Source organism: Nasonia vitripennis (assembly GCF_009193385.2).
Source record: "Nasonia vitripennis strain AsymCx chromosome 3 unlocalized genomic scaffold, Nvit_psr_1.1 chr3_random0013, whole genome shotgun sequence".
Classification (NCBI taxonomy): domain Eukaryota; kingdom Metazoa; phylum Arthropoda; class Insecta; order Hymenoptera; family Pteromalidae; genus Nasonia; species Nasonia vitripennis.
Window position 1 is genome coordinate 177,018 of NW_022279633.1, and position 14,177 is coordinate 191,194.

Consider the following 14,177-nt stretch of genomic DNA (forward strand, 5'->3'; position numbering starts at 1 on the left):
GGTGTCGTCGTCCGAACCAACGTGTTCCCCTCTCTCTACTCTCGGGCACGCACACACGTAACTGCGCGCTCACCAACAGCTCGCGCCAGCGGTCCCGGCCCGGCGATGCCTGAACCGACGCCGGCGTAGCTATCTGCTTTCCCCCCTCTCTACTTCCCTCTCCCTCTCTCTCTTTCTCGCTCTTCTCGGAGCTCGCGCGCACAGGCTTTGCCTCGCGTTGGCAGCAAGCCCGACCTGCTGCTACCGAGCAGCGAGGATTTCTCGGACGTCCCGATGCCTCTCTCTCTCGCTCTCTCACTCACTCACACACACTCCCGCGTTTCTTCTGCGCTGTGCTTCTCTCTCTCTTTCTCGCTCTCGCGCACGCTGGCCCGATGCCTAGCGTGGATGACGTCGAGGTGTGCGCCCGCACCGCACACCGCTCTCTCGTCTCGCTCACTCTTTCTCGCACACACCCGCGGCTTTCTCACTCTCTCTCTCTCTCTCTCTCTCTCTCTCTCTCTCTCTCTCTCTCTCTTCTCTCGGCGGCCTAAAGGCTCGCACCGAGAGTATCCCGATAAATCCAACGGTTCTTACCTGGTGTAGGAGAGACGAACACTAGTCTCCCGCCCCCCAGCGGAAGCCTCGCTAGCCCAGGAGGTGCTGGCTTCCCGTACTCTTTCTCTCTCTCTCTTCCTCTCTCTCTCTCTCTCTCTCTCTCTCTCTCTCTCTCTCTCTCTCTCTCTCTCTCTCTCTCTCTCTCTCTCTCTCTGCAGACTTGGGGATGAAGGCCTGGCTCTCGTTCCGGCTTCCTTCCTCTGGCTGAACGACTGGACGGTCGTCTCCGGGGAGGGATCTCTTCCTCGGGGCGGTGGTCCAGGTCGTGGCGCTGCTGCTCTCTCACTCTCACTCTTTTCTCGCAATTCACTTTCGCGCGCTCTCGTCACGTCGAAGTGTCATCGACAAGGCTCGGAAAGGAACTGCCGAGCCGCTCTGCCTCGCGCGCGCGCTCGGCATCTCGCCCGGCTGATAACGTAGCCCGATTGGCCGCGCGAGGCGCGAGACGCGCTGATTGGCTGCTCGTCTCGCGCCAGCTCGAACCGGCTCGAAGTTCCCCCCTTGGGTACGCAGGCCAGCGAATTCCCGGGACGTAGCTCGCGTCCGAGAAAACGCGGGCCTCGCTGGAACCGATCGCCTTTTATTCCTCGCATCGAGTGAGGTTGCTGCGCAAACAATAACGCGCGATTTGCTCGGCTGCGACGTACAACGTTGCAATGTGTTTGGACGTCAACTAGTCCTTGCAGGCACATCTCGAGGACCGCCTGGACTAGGATTCAAGCTGACTAGTAATGGAAATTTTGATTTAGAGAATCGAAAACTGTGTTATGTTGGTGATAAATTTTAAAAAGATTTACAGGAAGTGGAGAGTCTAGTAAATAATAAAATTATAAATGCTGAGACAGATTTTTCTAGAATAAATAAAACGCTTAGAGATTTGCAAGAGAAATTACAAATCTTGGATTCTGGAATAAATAAACCTGTAAATCATAATGAAAGCAGGACTAGTGGAGGAACTTCATAAACCTGCTCGACGTAATTATCCACGTCGTTCTTTTCTCAGCAAAAATATCGATGAAACTTGGCAAGTAGATCTTGTTGAAATGATTCCATATGCCAAGCAAAATAAAGGGTTTAAGTACCTGCTCACAGTTATTGATGTATTCTGAAAGTATGCTTGGACTGTGCCAGTGAAACAAAAAACTGGAAAATGTGTAACTCAAGCTATGAAATCAATACTATTGCAAAAAAGAGTGCCCAAGAATTTACAAACAGATCGTGGAAAAGAATTTTACAATAAAGATTTTGACAAACTAATGAAAAGTTATAAAATTCATCTATACTCTACCTACAGTAATCTTAAGGCATCAATTTGTGAACGTTTTAATCGCACTCTAAAAAGCATGATGTGGAATTTATTTAGTCTGCGTGGTAGCTACAAATGGTTGGATATCTTACAAGATTTAACATTGCAGTATAATAGTCGACATCGGACAATAGGAATGAAGCCTGTAAAGTAGAGAAGTAGAACTTGAAGAAGTAGACAAAAGCAAAGTTAATCGTATTCTTAATCGAATTAATAAGAAAAAGTCAAACAGCCTAAATTTGTTTAAACGAGCTAAATTTAAAATTGGAGATAAAGTACGTGTAAGCCGAATCAAGGAGGTTTTCGATAAGGGCTATACACCCAATTGGTCAACTGAAGTCTTTACAATAACGCGAGTTTCACCTACGAAGCCCTATACTTATCATCTAAAAGATTATCAAGACAAACCAATAGCTGGAGGATTCTACAAGGAAGAACTTCTAAAGACTAAATATCCATATGTCTATTTGATTGAAAAAGTTTTAAGAAAAAGTGGTGATAGAGTTTATATAAAATGGTTAGGTTTTGACGATACTCACAACAGTTGGATTAATAAAAATGATATGTAAAAAAAGAATACATTAATAAATTATAATTGATGTAAAATTTATTGTTCATTTATTTACATTTCCTTCAATTTTTTTTTACAAGTACTGGCAATATAATTTCATTTATTTGTAAAATTCTTCTCCTAAAACGTTCTCGATCACATGCAACCTGCTCCCACTTGCCACATCGAGTTTCATGATGCGCAAATTTCCATTTATACATCAAGTGTATGGTTGGTTCTTCCTTGAATCGTACACGCTTCTCTTTGCTGGATTCAGACGTTTCTAAATTGAATTTTACGTGAAATATGTGCGTATGTGTATAATTCGAACTTACCCATTTTGTAATATTTTATAGTGCCCCCAGGCAAGCGTATCAGTAGTATTATCTTGAAGAAATCTTTTATCATCGTAAGGACTGAGAGCAATCTTCCTCTGTCTAATGGTCTCCACCTTGTGAAGTTTGGATCTTATAGCGTACTGCTCTCGACTCTGAATACGTGAATTTCGTAGACATTCCAAATAGTCATTAAATTCAATGGTTTTCTTTACAACTGAAGCATTGATACCCTTGATTTTTTTCATACTATCTTGATTATTAACACGTGTACTGTACATTTTGCTTCTCAATCCAACAAATTCTGTAAGAATCTGGCCATTACATTCATCTTTCATAAGTCCTACGACCTTTGTATTAACACATGGCATATTAAATACATTGTCTGCCGGATAATCTGATGTATCGAATTTATGAATATTCTTCTTCATATCTTCATAAAAATCATCACATTTAACAGCATATATAAAACTATCAGTATCTGTGTATAATAATTTACAATTATCTTTGTACATTTTCCGTATATAATTATAATAAAAATCATACATCAGTGTCTTGGAGAGATCTAAAACTACAAGCCCAGCATAGATTGGCTTATTCATAAGTATATCACTCTTATTTAACTGTATTGCAACTAGATTCTCATTAAATATGGAACTACTGAGAAAGTTTAGCTTCGAAATTTGAGCCTCGACACCATATCTCCCATCGTATTTACTCATTAGTTTGACTTTAACTCGTTTTCTAATATTTTCCATGGTCTTGCCAAATACAGCATTATTCATTAGTTTGAAAAAGTTTTTTTCAAATTCATTTTTTGCTACTGCCCTCATACTAGTGTTCAAATCAATATATGATTTGAGCCAGGGAGACTGCTTAAATTTTAGAATTTTATGTATTTTAACGAGTCGAAGACTTGTTGTAGAGCAATATAATGAATAACGTAATTTCTTTTGGGTTGAAGTGTAGCTAAAAGTTTTTCCTGCTTAGATCCCGGAGGTTTTCCATGTTCTGGACAGAATGGTAAATCATTATGATCATCGTGTATTTCAGGAGGATAATCTAAATCTACTTCTAAAATATAACCATGAGAAGCGTCTGATGCGATGGAAAACAATTCAAAACTTTCACAATTTTCAAGCCACTGAAATTCATCATACGGAAGACACTGTGAAAGCCCAAATCCGTATAAATTATTTGCATCTAAATAAATCAAGTATTTATTTGCTTTATCTTTATCATACTTTTCAAGCATGTACTTATGATTAGCTGCTGCATACCGATTAGAGCACTGACTCAAACCACCTCGAATTCCTCGTTCTATAAAAAGTACCATGTCAATGTCTGTTAGAAGTTTTAATTGTACACCTGTATGTTTGAGCATAGCGTCCCAGGAAAAACCTGGAGTAGTGTAATAATGAGCAGGATCTAGATTATAAACATTCATGCTCTGATCTCGAAAATTTTCGAAAACGTCTGCTAACAGCAAAACATCAGTCTTCATATAAAGATCTGAGTACTCGACAAGTGTTTTTATATTAAATGTACTCCATACATTTTGTACATGTTCATAATCTCGATCAGATATCGATAAGTTATTGAGAATGCTGAAAAAATCCTCTTTTTCAGGCAACTTACACTCTTCTAGTTTTTCCCATGAGCTTATATACTCATAGGGTAAAACACCTTTTCTTGTTAGCAAGTTTATTTGTGTCGTACTCAGATCACTAAATTCTTTATTAACAATTGAATAATCTTGAAGATATGATGCTAATTTTTCAAGTGATGTAGGCATAAATCTAAATAAATCTAAAAATCTTATCTTAAATTTGCTGTTTTCTACATGCTTTGTAAATGAAATATATTTTTTTTTTGTCAGAGGTAGTAAATCAATCTGTCCTGGAAAATGGTTTGATACATCAGTAATAATAAAGTATGCATCATAACCACTTAAATTATGAAACACAACTGGAACTATTTTTGAATCTTGATAGTTTAGATTGCAGGTAGCATGTGCAGGTCCTCGATATTTTCCAGTGAGATGACAGTGATCACGCACCTTTGCATCATCATTCAACAATTTTTTACAAATATGACACGTTTTTGAATCATAATAACCTATTAATTCAGTCTGAGATAGAACTGGCATAGGTAAAGGGTTCGCATATAAATCACTTATTTGTTTTTCTATGCTTCTTAACTGTTCAGCAAACCATTTTGACGCTTCAGGTCCTCTATAAAAGGCATATTTTGATAGTGAATCGTTGTAACTACATTTCAGATAGTAACCTATACTATAAATTTCATGACTTTGTATTGGTTGCGTGTCTGTTTTTTCATCTTGACTTATTGGTTTTAACAAACATTCACAGTCTGCATAGATTATGAAAGGTAACTTTTCATTGTAGCGATGATTTTTAAACATTATCAAACTATTTTCTTCATTAGGCAGTCTAATTCTACATTTATTTAATATTTTGCAATGCTCTTCATGCTTTATTAAGTCATCTTCTTTATAAAAAAAATTTAAACATCTATCGCAAACATAGAGTTTCTTTTTTCTATTTGTCAAATTATTACTGATTAAACGTGAGAGATTTTTAATGTATACATAATGTGATTGAGATAAAAACTCATCACTTTCATCAACATCACCACCATCTAAATTATCATTTGTGAGTAAAAGAAGATTGATATGATTACTCTTTTTACATGATGTTAAATATAGAGGTGTACTACATTTGAGGCTAATGTTTTAATTTCTCTTAAAATTTTTTTATGATTACCTTCATCTTTTTTAGTTTTTTTATAATTTTTTGGTTTACTTTCAGCTGATTTCCGTTTCTTTCCTTTCTGCTGCTTCTTAGGTTGCTGTGTAATTGATAATTGCAAGAATGATTCTAAATGTTTGTTCATTTTTATAAGTTCACTGAATATATTATTATTTTGCTGCTGTAGTCTTTTTACCGACTCTTCTATCTTTTCAATTAATTTTTCAATAACTGATGAACTAATTATCGACCAGGATTGCGTGAATTTTTCATGACTAAGATCACCTTTATTCTCTTCTTGCGTCTTTGTTAAATCAATTAAATTAATTTGTTGTTGTTGTAGTTGTTGCTGCTGCTGTTGTGGTTGTTGTTGTTGCTGCTGCTGTTGTGGTTGTTGCTGTTATTGCTGCTGCTGTTGAACTTGTTCTTGTTGTTGTTGCTGCTGCTATTGTTCTTGTAGTGTATCTTCTCTATACTCATTTTCTAAAGATTCGGTTAAATTTTTGTATATTTCAAGCACTCTCTCGTCTGACATATTTACGATTTCAGCATTAATAATGCTATCAATATCGATATCAAATTCTTCCAATATACTTATGTTAGCATTTGACGTATTTTCATGCTGCTGGAACTGTCCCGTTTCACAAATTTCATTTTTGTCACTTTTTGACTGATTTTCTTGAAGTTGTGGGTGCTGTTTCATACTATTCTTATCAGCTTCTTTGACTATTAGTATCAATTAAGAAATAGTTTAACCTCATTGAATAATTTAAACCATCCTATAAAATAAATTTAAAAATTAATTATTTTTATAAAGATTAAACTTAGAAACAAAAACATGCTTTAAATTATTTCTTACTTTGTCGATTTCACAGCTTAATACCGAGTTGCCCTGATACCACATAGGATTCACGTTTTCCTGAAAAATAGCAAATAGTCAATAAATATATAAGATTACTAGCTTTAGTTTGAAATAGATAGTGATAGAGAGAAAGAAATTGTAAAGTGCACGTGTATGCATAGAGCGTGTAGCTTGTGTGCGAGAAAGAGACAGAGAGAGAAAGTACAGTTATCTGCATGTCTTTTCAGTACGAGGTAGATGTGAGAGAGAGAGAGAGAGAGAGAGAGAGAGAGAGAGAGTGAGATAAAGAGAGCAAGAGAAATAAAGAGCGAGAGTGAGAGAGAGAGCGAGATAGAGATGCATAAAAATTTACTTACTTTATTCTCCATGCTGATGTTGATGATGAGGATAATTTTTTTTTAAATCACTTGTTTAAACAAAATTTTTTTAACTGTTTCGTATTTGTTTACACGTGCACCCACACACGAACGCACGATGTTACTTCACCGAGAGCTATGATTCGAATGGTTCTATCGACTTGCAAGTGTATCCAAAGCGTTTAGCTCTTACACATCTGTTTCGACCAAAGAAATTTCAGCTTTTAAGTGTTTTAGATGCTTCGACTCAATTCTATACATTCAGAATGCTGATATTTTATATCAATGTGATAATAAACTAATCCCTGTAGAAAGACAACTAAAATAAATTTCATCAGCGCTCTGACTTAAATAATATAATAGATGCAAGGGTGGGGATAATTTTTCATTTGCGTTTCATTATTTTCATGTGTGAAAAATGAGGGCTATCGATGAGAGTCAGTGCATCGAAAATTCATCTCTAGTCGCTCGCGTGGGGACTATAGGAAACGCATTTAAAAGTACAGAGGAGCTGACCTCGTCCGAAAAAAACACAGCGAAGATGCACCCTGCAGAGCATCTGTGTAGGGTCAAGCTGTATCGGTTGCAGCTCTCGCTCGCTGTAGAGAGTCAGTGTAGAGAAAACATAAGCCTACAGGCGTCTGCGTGGGGACTATGGGAAACGTATTTAAAAGTACGGGGGAGAGGGTAGTGGAAAATCCGAAGATCTCGCTGTTTCGACTGCACTGCGCAGGCTGTAGAGAATCGATGCAATACGTTAGAGTGGGGACTGTGGGGAACGCATTTAAAAGTATGAGAGAGAGGGTAGTCGAAAAATCCCAGGATCTAGCTGTATCTGCTCTACCGCGCGCGATATACAAAATCGGTGCGCTTTGAACGAAAATACTGCTTGTAGAGGCCCGAATGGGGACTATAGGAGATGCATATAAACGTATGAGAGAGGGGGTAGCTGATGTCGTTCAAAGAAACATGAAAAGAGACGTTGCACGTCGCAAGCGTGAATGAATCGAGCTTGAGAAGCTTTTTTATAGTGGAAGGGGTACAAATTTCTAGTATATTTAAGCAGTCTTCTGCTCCGTGTTTATATACATTTCCGAGTGTACTCAAGCAGTATACTGTTCTCTACAATAGTTGAGAAAGCTGTAGAATTTGTAAGTATATTTTAAATATTTTATTATTTTATTTATAAATTTATTCTTAATGAGTAATATTTTCGTAGATAACATGGATTTGATTGTTGATATCCAGGCCTTCAAGGGGCAAAACGGTGAATTCATAGTCAAGGAGTTGGCCTACATTGATCCCAACGAGCCAGCAGCAGTAGCTCAATTAGCTACATTTCATCCACCTCACTCTTGGTACGACTTGTCGAGCGATGTCCAGTGTGCCAATCTGTGGCTCAAATATTCTTTTCACGGATTAAAGTGGAGCGATGGTGAACTGCCATACGACAAGCAAGCCGAAGTTTGCTCCAGCCTCCTCGATTTATCGCCGACAAGGAACGTTATTATTTGGGTGAAAGGTGCACAGAAAAAGGAGTGGCTACAGCTATATTTCCCGGACGTCCGTAATATAGAAGATCTCGGCTGTCCATCCTTAAAGACACCAGGATTTCGAACTCCGCTGGTGTGTTCACATCACCTTCCTGACTGGAAGGAGAATTGTGCAGTTCAAAACGTTTACGCAATAAACAAGTGGCTTCGTGCAGTACGACAAGATTTTATCTTCCCACTGCATTTCTTTGAGGATTATTATTCCTCATCTGATTCGGATACAACAACGACAACATTGGAAGAATAATTTATCATGTGAGTATAATATATTCTTGTAATACATAAACAAATATAGTAAGCTTATAGATATTGTTTCATTATTTTTACAGAATGGAGTCGCTGAACGCTGTGGCAAAAGCTCCACCATTCCTGCCTACGAAAAAAATTAAGGATTTGGAGATCAGCAAGAAGTACAAAATATCCAAACATAAGAAAGTTCAGACAAAATTTGGCGCGAAGGTGTTGGAGATGGATGGAAGTTTCGACGTTTTCCTACCCACCAAGGTAAATGCCTTCCTCATCGAGAACAACACCGACGAGGAGAAGTTGAAGAATGAAATTGATACTAGAGATGTTTATCTAGTACATTATGGACACAACATTATTGAATTCATGTAATAATTTATCTCCACTGCCTATAGTATTAAGGATTTTTATATAACATCTTACATTGAAAGTATTATCCAATTTATAAATCACAATTTAATTACTATTAGATTTATATAAGTTTATTATGTACTCTAACGGTTCTCTAATGCTATTTCTAACGAATATTTGAAAAAAAAAAAATATATATAATATATATATATATATATATATATATATATATATATATATATATATATATATAAATAATATATATATATATATATATATATATATATATATATATATATATATATATATATATATATATATATATATATATAGGAAGAGCTTATTAATAAATATTGAGGAAAAATATTGGCATTTAGAAGGAAAAAGTGTAGCATGGGTGCATACGGTTGCAAAAGACGAATTGATTAAATATTTGTGCAACTTTAAATTAGATTCAGTGTTAAGGTTAGTGCTCCTTAATAAATTAAGAAAAATATGTAAAAGTACTGAAGAAAAGATAAAGCAAAGTCAGCACCAAGAGAAGATTATTATTAATTAATTAAAATTTTAATTAATTAATAATAATTAATTAAGAATTAATTAATTAAGAATTAATTAAGAATTAATTAAAATTTTAACGGGTTATAACAAGAAGAGTATTTATGAAATATCAAAATTAGACGATCTAAGAAAGACAACCAAGGGGAAAAATCTAAAAGCAATGAATTATATTTATTGGAGTATTTCAAATGATCAATTAGAGTTCGTAAGTGAAAAAAATACGGCATTGGAAATTATAAAAAAATTTGACGATCTATACTTGAAAGAATCATCGGCTCTACAGATATGTGTAAGAAATAAACTAGATAAAATGAAGTTAAAAGATTTTAAAGACTTCAGGTCATTCTTCACAGAATTTGAAAAAAAACGGCTAATGAGTTGGAGAATGCTGGTGGAAAAGTTGATAAACGACAAAAGTTAAACTATATGTTAAGAACATTACTAGACTCATTAAGTTATATTGGAGATCTGGTAGATGCACTACAAGAAAGTGACAGAAATTGTGAACTTTTAAAAATTAAAATAAACATGTGGGAAAGTCGAAATACAAGTAATGACAGCAGAAAGAAGAAAACTAGCGCTTTTCAAGCTGAACAAAATAAAGATAAAAATTGCTATAGATCTGAACAATTTGGACACTATAAGAAAGAATGCAAAAACTCCTGGACCCAAGGAAGAGGCAGGAGAGGTGAAACGCATTGGCAAGCAGGTGCACGGTATCCATAGCAGCAACAGCAGACACAACAGTACCGAGGCCGCGGAGGCAGAGATAGACAGCGAGGCTACTACGTCAGAGACCGGGGAGGTTAACAACACAGCAAGACAACACAACGTCAGGTATAGCGGAAACGTTAGCGATCAAGTTACTACAAAGGCTATAGCCGGGTTACTATGGTGAAATGGCCCCCTTGGAAAATGTATATATGTTATATACCATTCGATGGGGGATAAAAAAAAACTCCCATAGCCAAATTTTTAGCTCTCTGCCTAGTGCGCATGCGCAGTAACGTCGATAAACGTGTTTTTTTGATTTTATTTTTTTCTGAAGTCCCTATAGGATAAAAATTTTTTTAAAAATTCACATTGGTGTATTTTTATGTCATGAATAACTGCAATTTTTTTGGGATTACATAACCTCAAATATCGGATCTAAAAAAATTATTAAAGTTTTCAATCGATATTTTGACCCCCTTGTTTTTGAGGTGCAACTTTTTAAGTAGACTTTTTTTGTGTACTTTTTCCCGTTCTTTACGATGGCACTAACGTTTTTTCCTTAAAAATGGTGGCACAACTCGATTTGAGCCAAAAACTGATTTTTTTGCCATTTTTTCACGTTTTTAGCTGGTTATGTTACAATTTAGTTACTAAAGTGACTCCTTTTGAGTAGTTTTGCATATCTTCCCATGAAAACATAATCAAATGAAATATTTTGTTCGCTCCAAGCCGTATTTTTTATATTATCTTACGTTTTCAATGATGGTCTTATCAGTATTTGAGGTAATAAAGGGTTTCTCTCTATATATAAAAAGAATATCGCCGCTGTCAGTGTCTGCTTTTCTCTTTAACCTAAAAATGCCCTCATTTGAGTGATTTAACGCCGAAAAAGGCCATTTTTGGTACCATGTAACCCAAAACTAACCTAAAAATGTCATAATGCAAGGGTTTTCACGCAAAAAAGCCTGTTTTTAGCTAAACATAGCCTTGAAATCGATCGTTTGAGGGTACTTTTGGCGTCTTGTGGTCTTAAAAAGGCCATATTTGGCTTATCTGCCTCTACTTAATTGATTATTCAAAATCTATTGACAGTAATAATTATCAGGTTAAAAGGAATTGAAGTTAAGTATGTTCAATTCGTACAAAGTATAATTTATTATCTTCATAGGCTATTTAAAATAGCAAATCAAATGAAATATTTTGTTCGCTCCAAGCCGTATTTTTTATATTATCTTACGTTTTCAATGATGGTCTTATCCGAATTGTGATATCACCTTATTATAAAACTGATGGCTAATGTTATGTTCTTTTTAAACGTTCTGTGATTGGTCGAAAGTATTGTCTCTGTCGCACTTTTTTGTTTATTGTTTATTTTTATTTATAATAAAAGGTTATGCTTGGCCGCGCGGTTGACGCGGCGGCTGCAATGCAGACGATCTGCGTAGTGAATGGTCAATCATAAAATTAAGAATTATCAGGAGCATAAACAAATAAAGTATTTTGATTTCTTAATTAATTAAACGATGCGCAAACCAATGGCCAACATTGTTTTTTTCAAAACTAATTTTTTTTTTCTTACAATTGTCTATATAAGGGAGAAAGTACAATACGTCCCGTCCCGTGCCGTACCGACCCCGGGACATACCGTCTGAAATAAGTCACTTTTATATTATTGGCTAATTCTGTTCGATAACCCAATCGACGGTACAGAATTAGCCAATCCCGTAAAAACAGCTTATTTCAGACGGTATGTCCCGAGGTCGGTACGGGACGACGGACTCAATTGTACTTTCTCCATAATATACTAATACAAGTGAATGGTGAAAACGCTGTTAGTATAAGTTTATAACTTTTAAAGTAAATTAAAATCTAGCAAATAAAAATTGTTTCGATTTTTCTTTTTACTATTTCGGCTTTTGACTGATAATTGATAGCAATACTAGAAAAAATAATAAAGTAGTTAAGTATTTATTTTCAAATACATTGGAGTTAGTTGGAACCGAAGGCTGACGCGGCTACTTTAAATCTTTCTGCTGTTTACTTCAAAACTAACAATCTTGTATATTTAAAGTGAGTACTATATATTTTACATATCTTTTAAAAAAATGAAGATTTAACAAAGTTTTTCAAAAGTTTTGACATCACAGATTATATGCTTTGATATTAGGGTTATATGTATTTCTAATACATATTACACAATAAATTAATATTTTGTTAAATAACTTCTTTAAAATCAAAACCTATTATTAATATCTAAAATGTTATTTTTATGCCGACACTTTGAGTTTTGAAAAAAATACTGTAACCAACCTACTGATAAATAAAAAATCTCCCATGTATTTATAATAAATACACTTGTATTTTACCGGTATATGCAGAGTAAGACTTATTAATGGGTAGAAAAATAAAATTTTTATTATAAATTCTGTAGTATTAAGAGTAATTGTATCAAAAATAATGACAGATAATATAGTAATATAATAATATGATATAATAATATAATAATATGATATAATAATATAATAATATAATATAATAATATAATAATGTAATAATAATAACAGATAATTATTAGACCTTTTTATACGCTAAATAAGAAAAACATGTTGTGTACGTTATTAAATTCTTGCATAAAATCAAAAGTTTAAACCAACATTAAATTATAAACTGTTTTAGTACTCGCATAAAGATCCGATCTTATCCTAAAACAAAAATAGCAATCAGATTTTAAATCAATAAGCTAACAAAAAAGTAATTAATAAAAATGAATTTTCAATCCTATAGATATAGATATACGTACAATGCATGTAAGGGGAACGAGTCTTTATCTATTTAACTTAACCAATTTAGGCTAATCACATAAAGTAAAATGAGAAATTAGTTAAACATAAAGTTGTTGAAACTATTAACTAAATAAAATTAAGAAGGAAAAACATTTGAATAAAATATGACAATAAACTTTTGCCAGAAACGGATTTGACGATTGATGAGTTGCATGTTTTGATGTAATGCGGTATATTAATTATACAAGTATGATTAAATTGATAAAATATAGAAAGTCTTGAACAATAATTAATTTGTTTATGTATAAAATACTGTCAAATTAATAAAAAATGCACATAAATATCTGCATATGACTATATATGATGTGATTTTTACTATAGTTAATTATTATGAGATGAGAAAAAATATTTGGTTTTACATAAAAACAATACATGAGAAATAATAAAAATGAAAAATAGAACTAATAGGATGCGAACTTATTAATTGTCAATTAACTTTTAAGTTAAAAAAATGTAAAATGAATAAAGTAAACACAAGCTAACCTATGCTTTAAACACATACGTATATGAAACACCATTAAAAACAGCATTATTTATTTATTTTAAAATACACTATTATTCATGTCTAGATACAAGAACATATTTTTACAAAAAAACAAATTGAATATAATAATTTCATAGGTTTGTTGATTTTATAAAATCACTAGGTGCAAGCACTTCAATACAGTTTTTATGACAAAAAAAAATTATTTGCTTAAAAAACTTATAAATGAAATACAACTTATTTCACTTTTACTAGGCAATATTATTTTTTTACTTTTCATGTAAAGCTACTGAGAAAACTGGATTATACAAGAACTTAGATTATAATATTTTTGTAATATTTATTATTCATTCTAGTTTTTAATTTAAAAAAAGGCAAACAATTTTTTTAGATTTTTAAAAACTAACTAACAGCATTTTTAAATGTATTGTAAAATATTTATATTTTATTATTTCAGAAGTGATCTTCTTGTCTAATGGTTAAATAAATATGGCATCTAATAGTAATGAAGAGTCAGATAACATCAGGAAACGCGATGATCGAAGATGTGCCATGTGTAATATTTATATTAGAAAATCAATTGGTCGAGAAAAGGAAATCGAATCTGAAGTTGAAATCGAATATGCTAAACAATTATCAAATAAAGAT

At 34.0% G+C, this 14,177-nt stretch overlaps 2 protein-coding genes across 3 annotated transcripts; one reads left to right on the forward strand and one right to left on the reverse strand.

Moving 5' to 3' along the window:
- Positions 1 to 2,784: 2,784 nt before the first annotated feature.
- On the reverse strand, positions 2,785 to 3,621 carry LOC116416898. Its single transcript, XM_031927164.1, has one exon. It carries the CDS (start codon positions 3,619 to 3,621, stop codon positions 2,785 to 2,787), a length of 837 nt encoding a protein of 278 aa, XP_031783024.1.
- Positions 3,622 to 7,978: 4,357 nt separating this feature from the next.
- Positions 7,979 to 8,956, forward strand: LOC116416895. 2 transcript variants are annotated; one of them, XM_031927158.1, is made up of 2 exons: positions 7,979 to 8,585; positions 8,660 to 8,956. In XM_031927158.1, the coding sequence occupies exon 1, from the start codon at positions 8,002 to 8,004 to the stop codon at positions 8,575 to 8,577; it is 576 nt and encodes a 191-aa protein (XP_031783018.1). In that variant the 5' UTR covers positions 7,979 to 8,001; the 3' UTR covers positions 8,578 to 8,585; positions 8,660 to 8,956. The 2 variants fall into 2 exon arrangements, with proteins under 2 accessions (XP_031783018.1, XP_031783019.1); XM_031927159.1 differs by having other exon boundaries at positions 8,057 to 8,585.
- The last annotated feature ends 5,221 nt before the right edge of the window (positions 8,957 to 14,177 follow it).

Bases quoted from the DNA above. Each gene is read 5' to 3' on its own strand.
- LOC116416898 (XM_031927164.1), bottom strand. From the start codon at position 3,621: ATGAGGGCAGTAGCAAAAAATGAATTTGAAAAAAACTTTTTCAAACTA.
- LOC116416895 (XM_031927158.1), top strand. From the start codon at position 8,002: ATGGATTTGATTGTTGATATCCAGGCCTTCAAGGGGCAAAACGGTGAA.